Source organism: Phasianus colchicus, chromosome 6 (assembly GCF_987193195.1).
Source record: "Phasianus colchicus chromosome 6, bPhaCol1.hap1.1, whole genome shotgun sequence".
In the NCBI taxonomy this organism is placed as follows: Eukaryota; Metazoa; Chordata; class Aves; order Galliformes; family Phasianidae; genus Phasianus; species Phasianus colchicus.
The window spans coordinates 33,585,092-33,602,753 of record NC_143441.1 but is presented as its reverse complement, the minus strand read 5'-3'; the positions used below and the strand labels follow the sequence as shown (position 1 = coordinate 33,602,753).

General features: G+C 37.0%; 1 protein-coding gene across 3 annotated transcripts in view; it reads left to right on the top strand.

Moving 5' to 3' along the window:
- RSU1 (Ras suppressor protein 1) overlaps positions 1–17,662 on the top strand; it is a 94,140-nt gene that overhangs the window by 37,104 nt on the left and 39,374 nt on the right. For all 3 annotated transcript variants that reach the window (XR_016467811.1, XM_031614474.2, XM_031614475.2), the window contains one exon: positions 113–245. Coding sequence is in view for 2 of the 3 variants with exons in the window: in XM_031614474.2 (XP_031470334.2) it covers positions 113–245 (133 nt within the window). In the remaining variant the exon portion in view is untranslated. The remainder of the gene's footprint in view (positions 1–112; positions 246–17,662) is intronic.

The window sequence follows — 17,662 nt, the reverse complement described above, 5'->3', positions numbered from 1 at the left end:
TCCTTTGATTATGTTTGTACTCTCCAAAATGAATGGTGTTTTATTCACAGCAAGATGTGTCTTTAAACTTTTTTGTATTTCATTTTTTTTTTTTCCTATGCTATTTCTTCAGGTAATTTGGATTTGACTGGTCAGAAGCAAGTCTTCAAAGCAGAGAACAATCCTTGGGTGACCCCTATAGCTGACCAGTTCCAGTTGGGAGTGTCTCATGTTTTTGAGTACATTCGATCAGAAACATACAAATAGTAAGTATCATGTCACACTGTTCTGTGCTATCAGTGATGGATTTTTTTCCTGTAGTGTGCTTAGCAAAATGTTATCAGCTACACCCTTCTTTCATAATCCACACATTAGCTAGGGATTTGGGTCAAATATGCAAACTGTAAACTTATATTGAAGAGTTTTGCTAAAAGAAGAGTAAATAAATGTGATTTAGGCATGTTAAGGAAGTACAGATATTGCTCAATATTTTCCTACGTTTGTTGTTTCTTTCTAAGAGCTATTAGGTAACATGAGGAAGGTAAAAGAGCAAGAATTACAAGCCTCAGGGATGTTAATTTTAAGTAAGTGCAATAAGGTTTTATAGATTGAAATAAGTGTTCATTGATGGCTTTGGCTGTGAGTTGTTGTGTGTTGAAAAAAATGTCCAGAATTCAGACTTTTTAATCTGGACCGGTTTACTTAAGTCCCTAACTTTGCTAATTCAAATATAGATACTAGAGCTTTCTTCAACAGTGTAATTGGATAAAATAGCCCTTCTGCTGGGCTTCTCATTTTAATTCTAAAGTTTGTACAAATGCAGAATATTTGTTTGGGAAATAATGTCTTTAATAATTCACTGAATTAAAGTATTTATTTGCACTGAAAATATTCGTGTTACCAGTCCACAGTAAAACTTCAGATGGGAAGTTACTTCTGTGTCTGGTAACTACTTCAATGCTATCTTCCTAGAAGCAGTAGGTAATATAACAGACAGTACAACTGCTAGGTTGGAAACTTAATTTTTGGTATTATACCCCTTTACTTAAAAATGTATGTTAGTAATTTAGGGGTATTTATGAGAGTTCTTAAATGGTAGCTGTCAACTCAATTACCAAAAAAGCCTAAGTAGGGGAAGGTTTTGGGGTTCCAATTAAGTAACTGAGATCTGAATTTCTGTATGAAACTATAAATTATCCAGTAGTGGCTTTTGTATGCTGTTCTTCATTAAAAGAATTTAAGTGATAAGAATCATAGCTGAGAATGTGGCTACAAAAACTGTGCCTCAGAAATGTCCTGATCTTTATCTGGTAATGCATAGTTCTCAAGATTATTCATGTAGGCTGTACTACTTTTCTTCTGGTAGTGTTCTGTACAGCAGACATGGTACAAGGTGGCAGCTATCTGTCATCTTAGAGTATCCCCACAGTCCATTGTATACCTGCATCTAAGTTTTCTGATAACTTATGTTGTAATTTCTTATGATCGGTTTTGTATTTATCTTTGAGAAGTATAAATTATGGTCTTTCATGCAGTTCTCATGCAGATAGCAGAGTTTCAAGGACTGAAATAAGTATTTGACACACAGTAAGTTTTTGGGGGAGCTCTTGGTAGGTACTTCTAAAAAAAAAAAGTACTTATAAATAAAAATAAAAAAAGATAGTAAGGAATGACTTTATAGCTGTTGAGTAATAAACCGCTTGAGTAACTCTTTTTTTGCAACCCAAATCTTCTGACGTTCATCAGTTATTGTAACTGTTGCTCTTTGTTTTAAATAAGCCCTGTTATGTTTGCTGTCTCATTGCTGCTGAGGTGTAATGGTGTCTTGTTGTCTAATGGACAGATTTTCATTTTGTCCACAGTAAATATTTGAAGCCTCTGAAGTTAACAATGTAAGCAAAATCAGATTCTAACCGTTAGTAAGTAGGAGGAAAAATAGAATTGAAGAGTCATTCCATGGCTCATTCAGAATTTTACCTAGATATTAGCAGTTAGAATTTTGAGATATATACATATACACACACTTCATTATTGTCTAAGATTAGTGATGAGAAAACAAGTGTGCAGATGTTACTAGTTCAAGACGACATTATTTTCAGCACAACCGTATTACATGTAAATCATTAATTTAAAATATCAATATAGTTAGAATCTCAGTAGCAACATCTTTTGGTTCTGGACTGCAGTTATTTCACATGTGCTATAAAGGGAATTTGTGGATTTCCATAATGAAAAGTTGTCCTTTTTATCTCCAGTTTTCTTTAAATATGTGATCTGAGAATTACTTGCATACCACCTGCTAAACATATTGTTCAATTTGCGGAAAGTCGATTTTAGGTCTTAACAGTCATAAACAATGGCATAATCTGGTTAATGGGTCTAGCAGCATAACTGTGCACAAAAGCAAAAGTACTGTGAATGTGAAAGAAATTAAAACTTCTTTTGAAGTTTTGATCTTTTCCCTCTAACATCTTCAGGTTCCTTTTTCATTCTGAGTCTATGTCCAGGTATTGTATCTTTTTTCTCATTAGACAAATCACTAAGCTGAGGTGTGAATATAGTAATTTTCTCTGTAGAAACTTTATGCAGGTTTGAGCACTTGGATTTCTGCAGATCATTCAGACAAGAAAAAATATTTTAAACTAACCTACATTTGATAGAGCCAGTCAGCTTACTTTTTACTCTGAGACAAAGTAGTATACTTAAACAGATTATTGGGTACTGTTTGGGTTACGTCACTTCCAAAACTGAGAAAAGAGAACAATAACAGCTTACAATCATTCTTTTTGTCTCAGATCAGAAAGTTTACATTCAAATACTGGGAGATGTGGGCTTTCATAAAGTGGGAACTATGCATCTATAAGGTGTAGATGGATTTTGAGCTCCAGGGATGGTAATTGTCTCCCTGTGCCCATTCCTTTTGCTGGCTGATTGGAAATATTGATTTTGCTTTGTTTAGAATCTAACATTGTCTGTACTAGCTCAGACAGAGAGGGTACGCTCACACAATCACAAATGCCAAGTTATGTTTCACTAAATGGTTTACGTTAATATATTTTGTGTTTGCAATGTCTATAACATCATATTTACTCTGTTGCTGGTATCTCAGCCAGAACGTGGTAGCTCAGTGAGTACTGACAATTTGCTCGTTTGCAAGACGTCACTAAACCTTGAGGTTTCTCTTGGTGCCTGGCACAAGCCATCACTGTGCTACAGTCACCATCAGAGTTTTCCATTCAGATTCTGTGAGGCTGCTTTTGTGAAACTGCTAGCAAATAGATCAAAATAGATCTTCTTTCCCTTGTGAAGTAAAATGGCTGTTTCAAGCAACTCGGTGAAAAATTTCACCCCATTTTTAGCTTCATATTAGGATATTCCTGCTCCAGTGATTAATTGGTAAGTAGGGATGACACCCAGAAGGGATGAACATTTCTGAAGATAAAATGTCATTGTCTCACATACTTTTACATTTTCACACTTCTGTTTTACATGGTACTTAAGCACCGAGAATTAAATTGGAATTGCACTTTACTTCAGAAGCGTGTTAGCCACTAGGCCCCTCATATCAGCTGTTCCTACTTGGTAGGCGCTTTCATTTCCTTTAATTTCCTCACCTTTCATGAGAAATGATGCCAAGTGATTTTTCAGCTCTCATTTTTCAAGAAAGACATGTGCTGACAAGAAGATGGGCTATATATTGTGTTAGAAAACGTGTGTGGAGGGGCTTTTAATTCTGAACAGGAAGCTCAGAAGTGCATGGCACTTCACTGGCTTTTGTTGGCTAAAATACACCCGCTGTACATATCATCCTATGACAGCATCATTTGGAAATAGGTCAGTTTGTCAAGAGTATAATGATTCTTAATCTCTGATCGCCATGGTAGGTAGCTGTTCAGGTAGTTAGCTGAATCTTGGCCTTGATTCTGTGTGTCCCCAGGAGATGCCATTAAACGCCCCATGTGGCTCATGGTAGGATTGAGAAGCAGTTGAAAAACTTTTCCAGACAGTAAAGGCTAATGACAACCTCATCTCCTCAAAGGGCTTAACTAAATGTTTTATTTTTTATTCATGTGTCTAGTCAACTTTCCCAGTGACCTTTTTGTTATAACCACATTCTCAGAGGATCTTCACTGTCTAGGATACCAACAAAGAAATGATGCATTGTTTGATTTAGTGGCTATGATGTACTTAGGTGCAAACAGACACAAATGTTTGAACGAAAACAGTGAATTAAACTCCTATGAACAACTGAAACTCTATGGTGCTTATCAGGACTGGTGTAAGATAGTGGTTTAAAGTTCAGATGTGTGATTGCTACCTGGGATGGGGATTGGTTTGGATGCTGACATTCACAGTAAGACTTATCCAGAAAGCTGCCTTCTGGGTGTGCTTCTGAGATTAATCATGTGCTCTTGATCAGTCTTCATGTGGAACTAGCTCTTAGCTTGTTTGTTCTCATAACAGGAAGGGTAGGGGTGTTGCTTTTGTCACAGCAGTCTGGTGGTATAACCTCAGATAAAATGAAATAATGTGCCTGATGCTGGTTGTGTAGAATAGCATTCAGACTTATAGCATGTCTAGGATGCTGTTGAACCTGGCACTTACCTTTTAACACTTTGTTTAGCAATTGTTGTCTTCCTGTTTGACCTCCTTATCTCAGTGAGGCAGAATTATGATAGAACACTCCCCATTAGTTAAATTTCTAGAAAGCAAGCTTTCCCCATGAGACAGTCAGCGTGGCCAGGAATCTCAACAAGATGTTTGGTGAAAAGAAGTAAGCTGCACTTTTCACATTTCCATCAGAAAAGGTGATAGAAGAGCAAGGCATTTCAAAGACTGATACATTAACTCTTAGCAGTGGAAATGGTTTGATAAACTCTATGCTGAGCATATATTGCTTAGCAACATTGAAACAAAGCTCTGAGCTGACCATTGTAATTGAAAACCTCATTTTATTGTCAGTGACAGTCTGCTAGAATCCACCCTTGATCCAGTCCCCTATCTAGCAGCAATCTCCTCTCCAGCTTTGTTGTTCAGAAGAAATTGTTCCACTGAACCCCACTACTATGTGGCAGCAAATCCCTCTGCTTCCAGATCAGCAGTCACAAGTCATGGAAAAAGAGATTCTTCTTCTGGGTTCTAATAATGAAGAATTTTTCTTGATTTGTTTTTTACAGCTAGAAGAGACTGGCAAGATACTAAGAGTAATGCACTAACATACAAGTAGTATCTGAAAATAACTTGTGTATTCTTTGGGAGTTTGTGGAATAGAATGTCTTGTGCTAGTTTTCTCTTAGGTTCAACTCTGCAAATACTTATATTCTAGAGCAGATATTCTTGTTGTTCCTAGAGGGCTTGTTCTTGTCTCTTAGCACTAACCTTTTGTACCTACTTCTTTCCGTTTCTTGTTTTTACATTGTGATTGTTTCAGGTCCTGTGTTTTTTTGTTTTTTTTGTGGGTTTTTGTTTGTTTGTTTGTTTGTTTGTTTTGTTTTTAAAAAGAGGTGTTGTGTAGCCCAGTAGCCTATTCCTATTCCACTTTCATATTTCAGTGACTTTCTAGCCTGACATCTTTACCATTTGTCCCTAACATTGATCTGCACCGGTGGTGGCTGTGATCTCCTGTGTTTTTGTATTATTTCAGTGTAGTATCACTACAATAGTAGTACTGATAACAAGGCATCCTCCATGATTTACCTTAGGTGAGATTCTGAGATGCTACATCTCCTGCACAGATGATGTCCTGGCACATTAAACTTCCTTCCAAAGAAGGCAGGAAGCAAGATCCAATAAAGCTAAGAAGTAAACAAGAGTTTACAAACTTATTTCACACATTTCTGTCACGTACCAGTAAAAAAATTGTAATTAACCAACAAAAAGTATTTTATCAACTTGATGGGGGAAAAAGAATATAAAAATATAATTTATATTTGGTTTTGTTGTATCAAAGGCATGGTACTATATACTTTATATGAAAATACTGATTTGTATTCTAACCAAATATTTTTATTGGCTGTATTTTTAAAATCGATAAATATATTAGTACATTATTTCCAGCAGAGACAGTAGATGACTAAGAGTCCTGACATCTCTGGATAATGTTTACATGCAAATCTGTAACTCTTCCCCAAGGCAAAGAGGAACCCATGTTGAAAGACAAACAAGAAAAACAGTATCCGTATAAATTTTGTTTATATATTGCTAAGATGGATATGTAATAAAAATGAAGCTATCACTGATGTATATGACAGATATAGATACTGCACATATAAATTCTGTTCTAACTACTGATATTACTATTCCCTTTGATGTGAACTTTCATATAAAGTTTAGAATATTGTGCACTAATCCATTAACCATGTCAGAAATGATAACCCAGGGTTTGAGTCACTGGTGCTGATGTCTAGGTAGGGCAGGGTTAGAATCAGAATCTGAATGAAAAACTGAAGGAAGTACATAAACGGGATTTGATGAAACCAAAAGTGGGGAAAGAATGACAGTAGGGTACAGGATTTGAATAAGGACACAAGATAGAGTTGTATCTGATCATTAGGTAAGGCAAGATCAGAAGATGAGTTAAAAATCTCTCGTAATTATAGTAAAATCCAAAATGAGGAACAGGTAGAGATGTCTGAAAGAAACTGCTAAGAAAAAGAATTGAAGACCTAGCCTTGAGGACAAATTGTGGCATAAGCAAGCAAGCAAAGATCATAATGTGCAACTGCAGGTAAATGGCATCTTGAGTTGGAAAAAAAAAAAAAAAAATACAGGTGAAATTAAATGAAATATGTGTGGAGGGAAGAAGGGTCAACCCAGTCTTGGATCTGCTTTGTTAGGCTTTTAGTTGTTGGAGAGACAAACTCTGTCTGTCTGAACTAAAATGTGCCCTTTTCTGAACTGTGATATTCAAATTCTTAATAATGGAAAAGATAATATAAAGGAATATATAAATTCTATAAATTTATATTCCTATATAAAGGAATATAAAGAAAATAAATAAAGAAAATCATATTCTGCTATGCTTCTGTGTTCAATGCAAGCAGGATGATGATTGAATCTTTTAGTGAAAATGAAATATTTTTCAGTCCACTAAGTAGAAGCTTGACCAATATTTTGTTGTGAGAAACTGTTTTAAACCCCCAAGCCCGTGGATGTGCATTCATGAGGTTTAGAAAATGTGACTGAAAGAGTCTGCTAAAAGTGGCAGCAGTGCTGTTATCATTCCAACATCAAGGAAGGCAGATAGTCTAAACCGGATTATTATGAACTAATTTACTTTGACATCAGTTTTTGGTTAGCGAAGCAGACATGGGATTTCAAGATTTAAAGAATATAACTGCAATACAAATCTAGTTATAATACAGTTATAATATGTTATATACAGTTTTGAAAACTGTGTCTTAAAAAGAGATTAGAAATTTGGTTGATTAAGGCAACTCTTTGACTACAGCAGATTCTTGTGAAGGATTTAACTTGTAAAGCTGAACAGCATTCTCATTAAAAAATGAGCTTCAATAAAGCAAATATTTAAGAAGGTATTTAAGAAGAACAACTGCCTGATTGGTCTTGGGCAATAATTGTCAACAAGGGTATTTGTGAGCTCTGCAGAGATCTGACCTAAAACTACTCAATGTTTTCCTCAGTTATTCAGAAGCAAATACACAGTCATTTCTGAGTAAACTTTGTTAGATGACCTGGAAGTTGGTGTGACAGCAGTGAAAACATGGCTGTCCTTGATCTCTTAATAAACTGTGCCCTTGCACAGTGTATCTGACAGCAACTTGAAGCAGAGTTACACATCTGTGAGTAAGGCTTGGCAAATCATAGAATGATTAAGATTGGAAAAGACCTTTAAGATCATCTAGTCCAATCATCTGTCTACCACTAGTATTGCCCATTAAACCATATCCCTGAGTACTACATCTACCCTTACCCTAATGGTTCTAGGGAAAGTGATTCCACCACCTCTCTGAGCATCCTGTTCCTATGCCTAACCGTTCTTTCGGAGAAGAAATTTTTCCTAACTTGAACCTCCCCTGACACAACTCTAGGCCATTCCATCTTGTCCTATCAGTGTTACCTGGGAGAAGAGGCCAACCCCTTCCTCACCACAACCTCCTTTCAGATGGCCATAGAGAACCCCCCTGAGCCTTTTCCATACTGAACCATCCCCGTTCCCTCAGTCACTCCCCATAAGACTTGTGCTCCAGACCCATCACCAGGTAGACACTTCCCACCAAGTTGGTGTTGCCTGCAAGCTTATTGAGGGTGTGCTCAATTCCCACATCCAAATCATCAATGAAGATATTAACCAGGATGGGCTCTTGTGACTGGTTGCCAGCTGGATTTAACTCCATTCACAACCTCTGTCTGGAGTGTACCAATGCTTTGTGGTTAGGGTTATGGTGGAGTATAAAAAGGAGTGAATGTTTTTTTCCCAGAAAGCAATCTGCTCTGAAATATGTCTGACATAATGTAACTGAAGTGCACTGTCAGTTTCAGTGCTATATCTAAAACGCCTAGAAGGAGTCTTGGGCTTATACGTACAAGAATAAGAGCTCACTTTTTAAACTTCATCTGAACGTACTTTGGGGGTTGTTAGTTTTAAAGAGATGCTAAAAATAAGTGTGGATAACACACCTCAAAATGATTTGAGAGCAAAAGTCAGGTAGAATGGGGAAAAGCAAGGTATACTGTTGTAAAAAGAAGCTTATGGGGCAAACTGCCAGAAGAAGTAGCAGATTCATTTTTCTCTTATTGTCCTCTGATTGCAGCTGGATACTTCTTGAGAAAATGTGTTTTAAATCAACACATTGCTGTAAGTTACTGTGTGAAACATCATGGCTTTTAATATGGTATGGCCAGCATATAACAGTGGCAATCTATTGCCTGATTTTAGCCTTCACCAGAACTATTGTAATTTAAGGCCTCTTATCTAACATGGGGTTTGCTCCAGAGCTCCAGGTGCTGTATGTGTGGGGAGTCCGACTTCTCATCCTCAGTGGATTCAGGGACTCTTCTTACCCAGCCCTGCAGCATTTCTGGTTGATCTTGTTAAGCAAAGGCAGCGCATCTGAAATACAGGCTATTAAGAAACTGGGCAGATGTTTTCTGAAGTACCTTACCTAATCTTTTCTGTGAGGATGTTCACGTGTGCACAACTAGGTCTTTAAAATAGGTCGCAAAAGCACTGGAGCAATTTTAAACCAAATCCTGAAGACTGCAACTGGGTGAGAAATAAATAGGAGTCAGCTGACAATGGAATGCTAATTGAGACTTAATGGGGAAAACACATTGGTAGGGGATAAAGAATTTCTGGTAACTTATAGCTAATGGAAAGTGGGGGGTAAGCCAGTTAACCCTTTGTACTCTTCACAGCTCGATTTGTTTGCTTGCTTGCTTTTTTTTTTCTTTAGATTGGTTCTTTACAACCAAACAAGAAGAGTTACTGCATGCATTTGCTGTTTTTATTTGAGAGATAAATTAAAAAGTGACGCTTTTATAATCAAGCAGAACTGTCTGAAATTTCTATTCTCTATGCAGTCATATCTGTTTTATTACATGCTGGCTTTTATTGAACTCCGTTTTTTTATTTCATTCTCACATTACTTATTTTTTTTGTGTGTGATTTTCAGCAATTTTGTTTTTACTTTTCTGGTGAGGGCTATCAGTTAGTTAGAGAAGTTTCCCTAGTTTTATGATTGCTTTTATCAGCTGTTTATCCAGTGGAAGGCTTAAGTGGAAATTATGTTGGTGTAATTTACTGGTGCCTCTGGTAAAACTTTTTAAAAGTCATGACTTTATTTCAGCTGATATTACTACTATCCAGTTTACATGCACTTTTACAGCCCTTTATACCTACCTATGGGGCAGTTTTGAAAAAGGTTGCGATGAGATTTCATTTGAAATTCTTCTCACTAAAATTAACTTTTTCTTGAAAATCAGAATATTCTTCAATATATGACACAAGATTCCTGAGTCCTGCATCTCAACTCTTTTTTTCTATCCATACGAGAAATATTTTGCTGTTAAAGCTGGGGTCAGATTTAAGTCATGATTCTGCAAGTCCTTATGAAAACAGCTTCATGATGGCTTTTTCCTTGTGCCCAGCTACATTAGCATTTTAACTCTGCAAATCTGATGTACTGGAAATCAGTTAGAATCAAATATCCCAGGAAAAAAAAATCCTGTATTTTTGCTTCTTTATTATACATGTTTGGAGAAATGGGGAAAAAAAAAAATTACCATCTAAAGTGAAGAGTGCAGGAGCCTGAACAGTAAATAGAATTACTTAGGATAGTGACCATTTCAGTTGCTACAGTTTCATCTAAGCAGTAATAAAAAAAAACAAGAATATTAACCTTCTTCATAGTTTTGCCAGATGTTTTAAGAAGCTCCACTTCGGTGCTAGATGTAAACAGTAGCATTTATTACATTGAATAGAGAGCAGCTATCCCAGAATCCTTTTTATTATCCATATAGTCCACTTTTGAATTTATAATCAAGTGGGTTTTTCAATCTTACAATCATATGTCTTGCAACAAACTGCTATTCTGTGATGGCAAATAGATGCAGAAGTAAAAAGGGAGCAAATCCTAAACCCAGTGCTATCAGTATGATTTCCCTTGAAATGAAAAAGAGAATATTTGTTGCCTATTCATTTATGTACACCCAGATCTCTTCCTCCATTTTGCTTCAGTGTATAGTTCAGTGAGATTTTTTGCACGTTAAACATGCATTTGGGAATTATTCAGGAAAAGTATCTGGGGCCACAGAGTTCAGGACTCTTCAGAGGCATTAGTTCAGATGTGTTGCAAGAACCTATTACATGTAAGTGCTGAAAGGAGATACCACAGTTGTGGAAGAATATAATTTTTGGCATGGCTGTGCATGCAAATTCTGGCTTCTAAAATATAGGTGAGTTTTAATTACTAAAGCTGAAACTGTGATTTAACACTTTTTAGTTACCTTTCAACTGGATACAATTTCCAAATGGAATTCTGGATTTTAGTTTTGATTATTACATATTGTCTGCTGTTTGTTTCCTAACTGTCCCAACATTAGATTTACTCTAATGTTGACGTTATAAAAGGCAAGGTGTGCAAGGATTGACAGTGATGATCCTGCATATAAATTAAATCAAGCAAATTGATACAAGATAAAATTACCAAATCAACCTTTTTTATTCTATATTTTATGGAATACCTAATGTATGTTTGGCAGTAATTTACTCTTGCACATGAATTTCTGACAGTTTCGATTCTTCTGGCTTATTAATCAATGTAGTCAGCACCAGAGCAATTTTTATGAGACTCACTAGTCATCAAAAATTTATTACCAGATAAATCAAAGAAACAACTAGCATCTTAATAAGGTGAGCAAAGTAGCATGTAAAAAATCATTCACTACATGATTTTGACACTTGTACATAGCATTTACTGCTCAGGTCAAATATTCTGTTTGTATTTTCATTAAAAGAATCATCACAGGGACAAAATTGCTTCCTTTTGTGCTAGGCCTTTCTTTCCTTAATTTTTCATATCTAGATATGTGTATTTCATGTTTGCTCTATTCTGATAAGCATGAACTTCTATGTAAAACATAATGAAGAACATAAACTCTAAAACTTGTGGAATTAGTTGTAACTAATACTTTGCACTTTAGGAGTAAGACAGGATGGAAGGGAAGATTATTGAGAGCAGCATCAGCTTATGGTTGTGTAAGGAATTCTGATATTTGTTCCAGCTCAACCTGTCATATTTGATACAGTAATGTTTCTACTTTATGAAAATATTACACACTTTTCGTTTGGTATTTAGAAAATTTCCTAGTCACTGCTTGTTGTGAATGCCATTGGTAGTCTAGTAAAACCAGAGCTGTGTGCTTTCCAAATCTGCCTCTTGATTAAAGGTAAACAGTCATTTTGCCGAGCAACTTTTACATTTAAAGTTTGTACTGATACAGAGCTGTACTGGTTCAGTATCCTGCTCTGACTTCCCTGGCCCAGCAAGCCTGGCAGATGATGGGCCCAAGGCACCGTGATGCAGTAGACTGTGTTGGTGATGGGACTTGCTGGTGACACCACAGGTCCCTTCCCCTTGCCACTGCTTAAAGTCCTGGGTGTGAATACGTTGGTGGAAAAATCTTGGTGCAAGCTGAAGGCCTGGCTTTCAGAGGAGCATGAATATTCTGGAGAACAATGAAAACAGAAAATTGAGTTGTTTAATGAGGCCTGACTTTGTCTCAGCACACAAACACGGACATATAAAGCAGATGCAAAGTGAACCGAATGTTCACCTGAGGTTGTCCCTGTAGGCAGGGGGGCAATTTGGGGGCCAAAGCAGTTTGCCAAAAAAAAAAAAAAAAGAATCCTCTTCTGGAGACCCAAAGAGGGCCCATGGCCACCACTCCACCAGCAGTAGGTTGCTGGAGTAGTGGAGTGATACCTGTCTGGAGCTCCCGCTCCTGTGCTCTAACCAGCTCTGCTCCTCTTGTAACCATTTAGCAGGGAGCTTTGTGGAGCCAAAATGGCTGAAAACTAACCACTTTTCTTGACAAGTATAGTTTTAATCTGAGTCACCTCCTCGAACCGTCTCAGCGCCTGAGAGCCTTTGCTGGCTGTCTCAGCACCTGAGAGCCTTTGCTAGCACAGTGGGCAGAAATGCACGGCCAAGGAGAAGGCAGCCCCAGCTGGAGTCAGTCTGAGGTGGAGAAGGAGAACCTCGGTTCTCGTGTTCATTTTTAAACTTCTGCACCAAATGAAGCAAATTTCCTCTGAGGAGCAAATGAGTACTTTTAAGAACTTGATGTTTAAAAACTCACCAATACTGACAAACTCATGGGAAGACTGGATTTCTCTGTGTGCTGCAATTACAGGGAAGGAAAAGCCTCATATTGCGCTCAGTACGTTTCACATGAATCTGCTTTTGTTGAAAATACCCAAGACTCATTAGTGGAGTTCTTGCAGCTAGCTTTCACACGTTTTACCTAATAAGAAAATAACTGGAAGGAGATTGAATTTATTCTATGTTAATAACCAGAAAGGATGTTTCTAGAGGGCTACTAAGCAATTCAGAGCAGTGAATAACACAGAAAAGAAACCCAATTGTTCCCTCTTCTACCCAATGCACGCTTTTACAGGAGAAACATATTTAACTTCACAAACGTCTTTTTCTGTGTTTGTAGTCTTAAATAAGACTGCAAATAGGTCTGTGTATGGATTGAACAGCTTACGGAAATGCTGTTGTCTTGTAACTCTTAATGTTTATCTCCCTCATCTGATTCCAATTCAAATGAGTTATGGCTGGAAATGATTGCTGTGGGTTATTGCATAGCAGTTATGTAAAGTGTGAGAGACTACTTTAAGAGACAGTTACCAACCTGTTATATCACAAATAAAAAGCAACTGAGTAAAGTGGGCAGGTTTTTTTGGTACTGTAAAGGTGTGGTAGTTTCAAAACTGATAATAACATCCAGTAATTTATGCTAACATCTGACTGCAGCTGCACATTTTCTTTAATTCTCTTAACTAGTCTACATGGAAGCTAGCTAAGTGTGTGTGAATCTTACTTTCAGGAGTAGATTGTTATCTTCTCTTTGAGACAAGTCATGAATTTTCTAAGGTACATGTAATTAATATGTCAAAGTAACTATCTATCTCTCTGTGTATCTTTTGTATGACTGTAGCCTCGTACCATTTGCATCCTGAGAGGCCTAATCTTCTCTGGTCTTGATTTGAAGTTGAAATGGGATTGGAAATTGTCCATGTTCAGAACAGCTCTGTAGTCAAATAAAACTATTGTTAATGGATTTGTTACTGAGAATATAAAGGCTGTGATTTGGATAGCAGCTCAGGAAGCTTCCATGAAATATATACATACCTCAGAGTACTCCTGAGGTAAATTTGGAAGTATCCACTGGATGAATAGTGAAGAGGGAATTTGAGATCCAAGTCTTTCTGTAAATTGGAGCAGAATCAGTAAGGTGTCAAGGTATAAGCTAGCATCCCGGTTACATCTGACGCACACTTCATATGTGGCTTTATTAACTTCCACACAGTGAGTTCTCAAGTTTCTCAATGCAAGATAACTACAGCTTAAGGGGTTATAGGCTCCCAAAAGTCATACCTGAGTGTATTACTTGACCTAGTGCATCTGAGGTAATGTTTACTGTGATGCTGGAAGAGTTGGTTCAGAAAGGGATTTTGCACAATCATAAAATCACAGAATGGCTTAGGGGGAACTTAAAGCCTGCCCAGTCCAAACCACCTGCCATGGGCAGGGCTGCCCTCCACCAGTTCAGGTAGCACAGGGCTCATCCAATTCAGCCTTGAGCTCTTCCAGAGATGGGGCACCCACAGCTCTGGGCAGCAGTACCCATGCCTCACTGCACTCTCAAAAATGTCTTTGTAACATTTAATCTAAATCTCCCCTCTTTTAGCTTAAAGCCATTCCTTCTTATCCTAACATTATCAGACCATGTAAAAAGTCAAAAGGCCCCAGTGAGGTCTCCCCAGAGCCTTCTCTTCTCCAGCTCCCTTAACCTTTCTTTAAAACAGAGTTGCTCCAACCCTTTGTTCATCTCTGTGGCCCTTCTCTAGACCCATTCCAACAGCTCTATGTCCTTCATGTGCTGAGTGAACCAGGGAGAAAGTGAGGTATGTATTGTTCAGTAGCTGTATCCATTAACTCAGTTTTTTTCTCTTCTAGGAAGAAAGACTTAGAAGACAGCAGGCATTGCAGTGTAGGCTGTATAATTTCATTGGCATGAAAAAATACAAATCGAGTTAATGTTTGTAAAAAATAATATTCATAGTTAAAATACTAATGATCTAAATGAATGATGGGAAGAACTGATGAAAACTGCAGATATCGCAGAGTCCAAAATGCTATATTCCCAAAGATAATAATTAATTATTTCATTCTAGATTTACACGTCTTAGCCTAAAAATGTATTGCAGTTTTACAACAGATAACTATTCAATGTGGCAGAATGTAGTCTTTGCATATTTATTAAAATTATTCATAACTGGTTGCTACCTAGATGAACCACTCTATGCTTATGTCTTGCTTTAATACATTATTGTAAGCATTTTATCACTGCGTTATAATGGAAGTTTGGAAGTTTGTCTAAGTTTTACAATGATCCATGGGGCATTTTCCAAATACCATATCGGCATCTTTTCAAAACATGTATTTACAATTTTCATTTAAGCATACTTTCAGATTATTTAGTAGCAATGCATATTTTATACATATAATTGTTTGTTCCATTTTCTTAAAGAAAATTTTCTGTAGATAAAAAGGACGTACACATTTCAAATGTTTGAATATGCATTTAATTCAATTTTTTGTGCCTGTTTTCCAGCTTCCAACTGTAAACTGCTTCTTTTAAAGGTATCATAGGATGGCAAAAGATATTCTTACTGCAGTTTCATAAACTTCCACATAGATGTCCCAGCAAAGTTATAAAAATCAATTATTTAAATAGTGTGGGAGTGATGCCTCACAGTTGTTCCTCCTGGGTTTTTTCAGGGTTTCAAGACTCTTTTCTGAAGCAAACAAAAAAAAACCACACAGGAATGCTTTCCACCAAGCTGATGTGAAGTTAGTAATTTTAAGATAGCTACAGTTACTTTATCAGGTGACTGTTCTGCAAATCCATTGGCTAGTTTGTGTACACAGGTATGACATCTTCATTTACAGTGGAATTCAAAACAAAAAGTCTGCCTTTATCAATATCCAGGAAAAAAAAACATCTTGTATATTTTATTTTGCTACCTTTTTTTTTTTTTTTTTTTCTCAAGTAATTTTGAGGAGCAGCAAAAGAAAAAACCTGGTTTTCAGAATGCAAATATTTACTATTAAATATTTCCACGTTAGGAATATACAACAGTTACATGGTGGTTGGGGCTTCTTGTGTAAAGTCAAAGGAGTCTAACGTTGTAGTTGAAATGGTTTGCTTTGTGTTGAGTACCTTAGAAATGGACTGTAGTCCTATTTGCATGATAATGCAGCATTACATCCAAAATAAGTGAAAAAGCAGCATCATTTCCAAAATAAGTCAAAAGCTATTAGAGGCCAATGAAATTTTATGAAAAGCATCAAATGGACACTCTCCATTTGATTAAATACATTTTGGTGGGGTAAAAAGGTACAGTCCCTTTTTATACACAGTTACTTCATATTCATACGAAGTGAAAGATATTCACTTCGTATCTTTGCCCTTTAATTTCTCTACTTCAATATTTGTGACTGTTGTACTAAGTTTTTGGGGACTGCCTCCCCTGTATTAACTTTTCAGCATCATAATGTGAGAAGGAATGATACAAGTTCACGTCAGTAGGACATGTAAAAGTGTGTGCTGTTGGACTTAATTTCTTCTTGTGCAGAGCAAAAACTCCTCTTACAAACTATCAATGTGCTTCTTCCCAGCCTAAGATTAGTATCTGATAGTGGTCTATGTGTGCTTCTCTAAAATGGTGTGGTAATACATATAAGTTCCCAGATTGTGTTTTCCATAAGTTTATTGGGAGCATATAGACTAGCTAGTTATCTGAAGTGACTGGATTCCAAAACCTTACAACTTGGTAATAGCGAACGAGAGAGGATCATCAAGCAATGTAGCTGTATGTGGAGAAGTACCTCAAATCCCATGACAGAATGGATTTACACTACCAATAGCAAAGTGGTTTTTCTCTTTATGCAGTCCAATGAGCCTCATTCATCTATTCTGCCAGTACAAGCAGTGTCGATAAAAGATAGACAAGGGACTTTTTGAGAGTTTTGTAATTACAAGGGGGTTCCCTTTGGGAATCCAACACAAGAAGAGGTAGGAGGTAGGTTGACTGCAAGCTACTACAAGACTAATATGGGTTTGTGCTTAAAGGCTAAGAGAGCCAATGCATTAACTGCTTTGTGAAGTCTCTGCAAGCAGTGATGCTTCCTAGTGCCTGTGGGGTTCAGGACTGGAACAGGCTGGAGGCTTTCTGTCAGTACAATTGTTTTGGGGTTGAAAGATGGATCATTTGGAAAGCTTAACCTTTCTTTTCTCCTTTAGAGAGTGCACAGCCCTTTCCCTTCCCCAAACAACAGGACATCAGTTTTACTGGGAGAGCTTGAAAAACTTCCAGCCTTTGCCTTTTTATTTAAAACCAACATAATAGGCAATTTTTGCCAATAACTAGCTCTGGTCAATCCTTCTGTAAACAGCAGCCAATGAGCTACTGTAATCAATTTTATTATAACATTTGCTGTACTGTGAACTCACTCCATTGACAGGAAATGCTTAATGCTATTGCAGCCTGAGAAACTTTTTGAGTCAGTTAAGAATAGCACTTGTTCAAACTTTGGGCCTTGTTCCTGAAGTCTAATTTAATGTAATTGTTATTTATGGCATTACAGAGTGGTAAACAGCTTCATGTGCCTGCTGGAGGTTTTGTGGCTGTTAGTTGGTTGGGTGGTTGGTTTTTGTGTTGCTTTTTTCCCACCTAATGATGCCAACAAAAGTGACCTGGCAATTTTCCTTTAATTAAAATGAACCTATCTGAATTAGTGTATGAAAATCACGGGATACAGCGCTAATTGGAGTTCAGGCAACTGCTTCCCTAACCTCTCACAATGAAACTTCTAAACAAAACATTGCAGCTTTTATGTAGTAGTTTGAAAGATTTTCATAGCTAGAT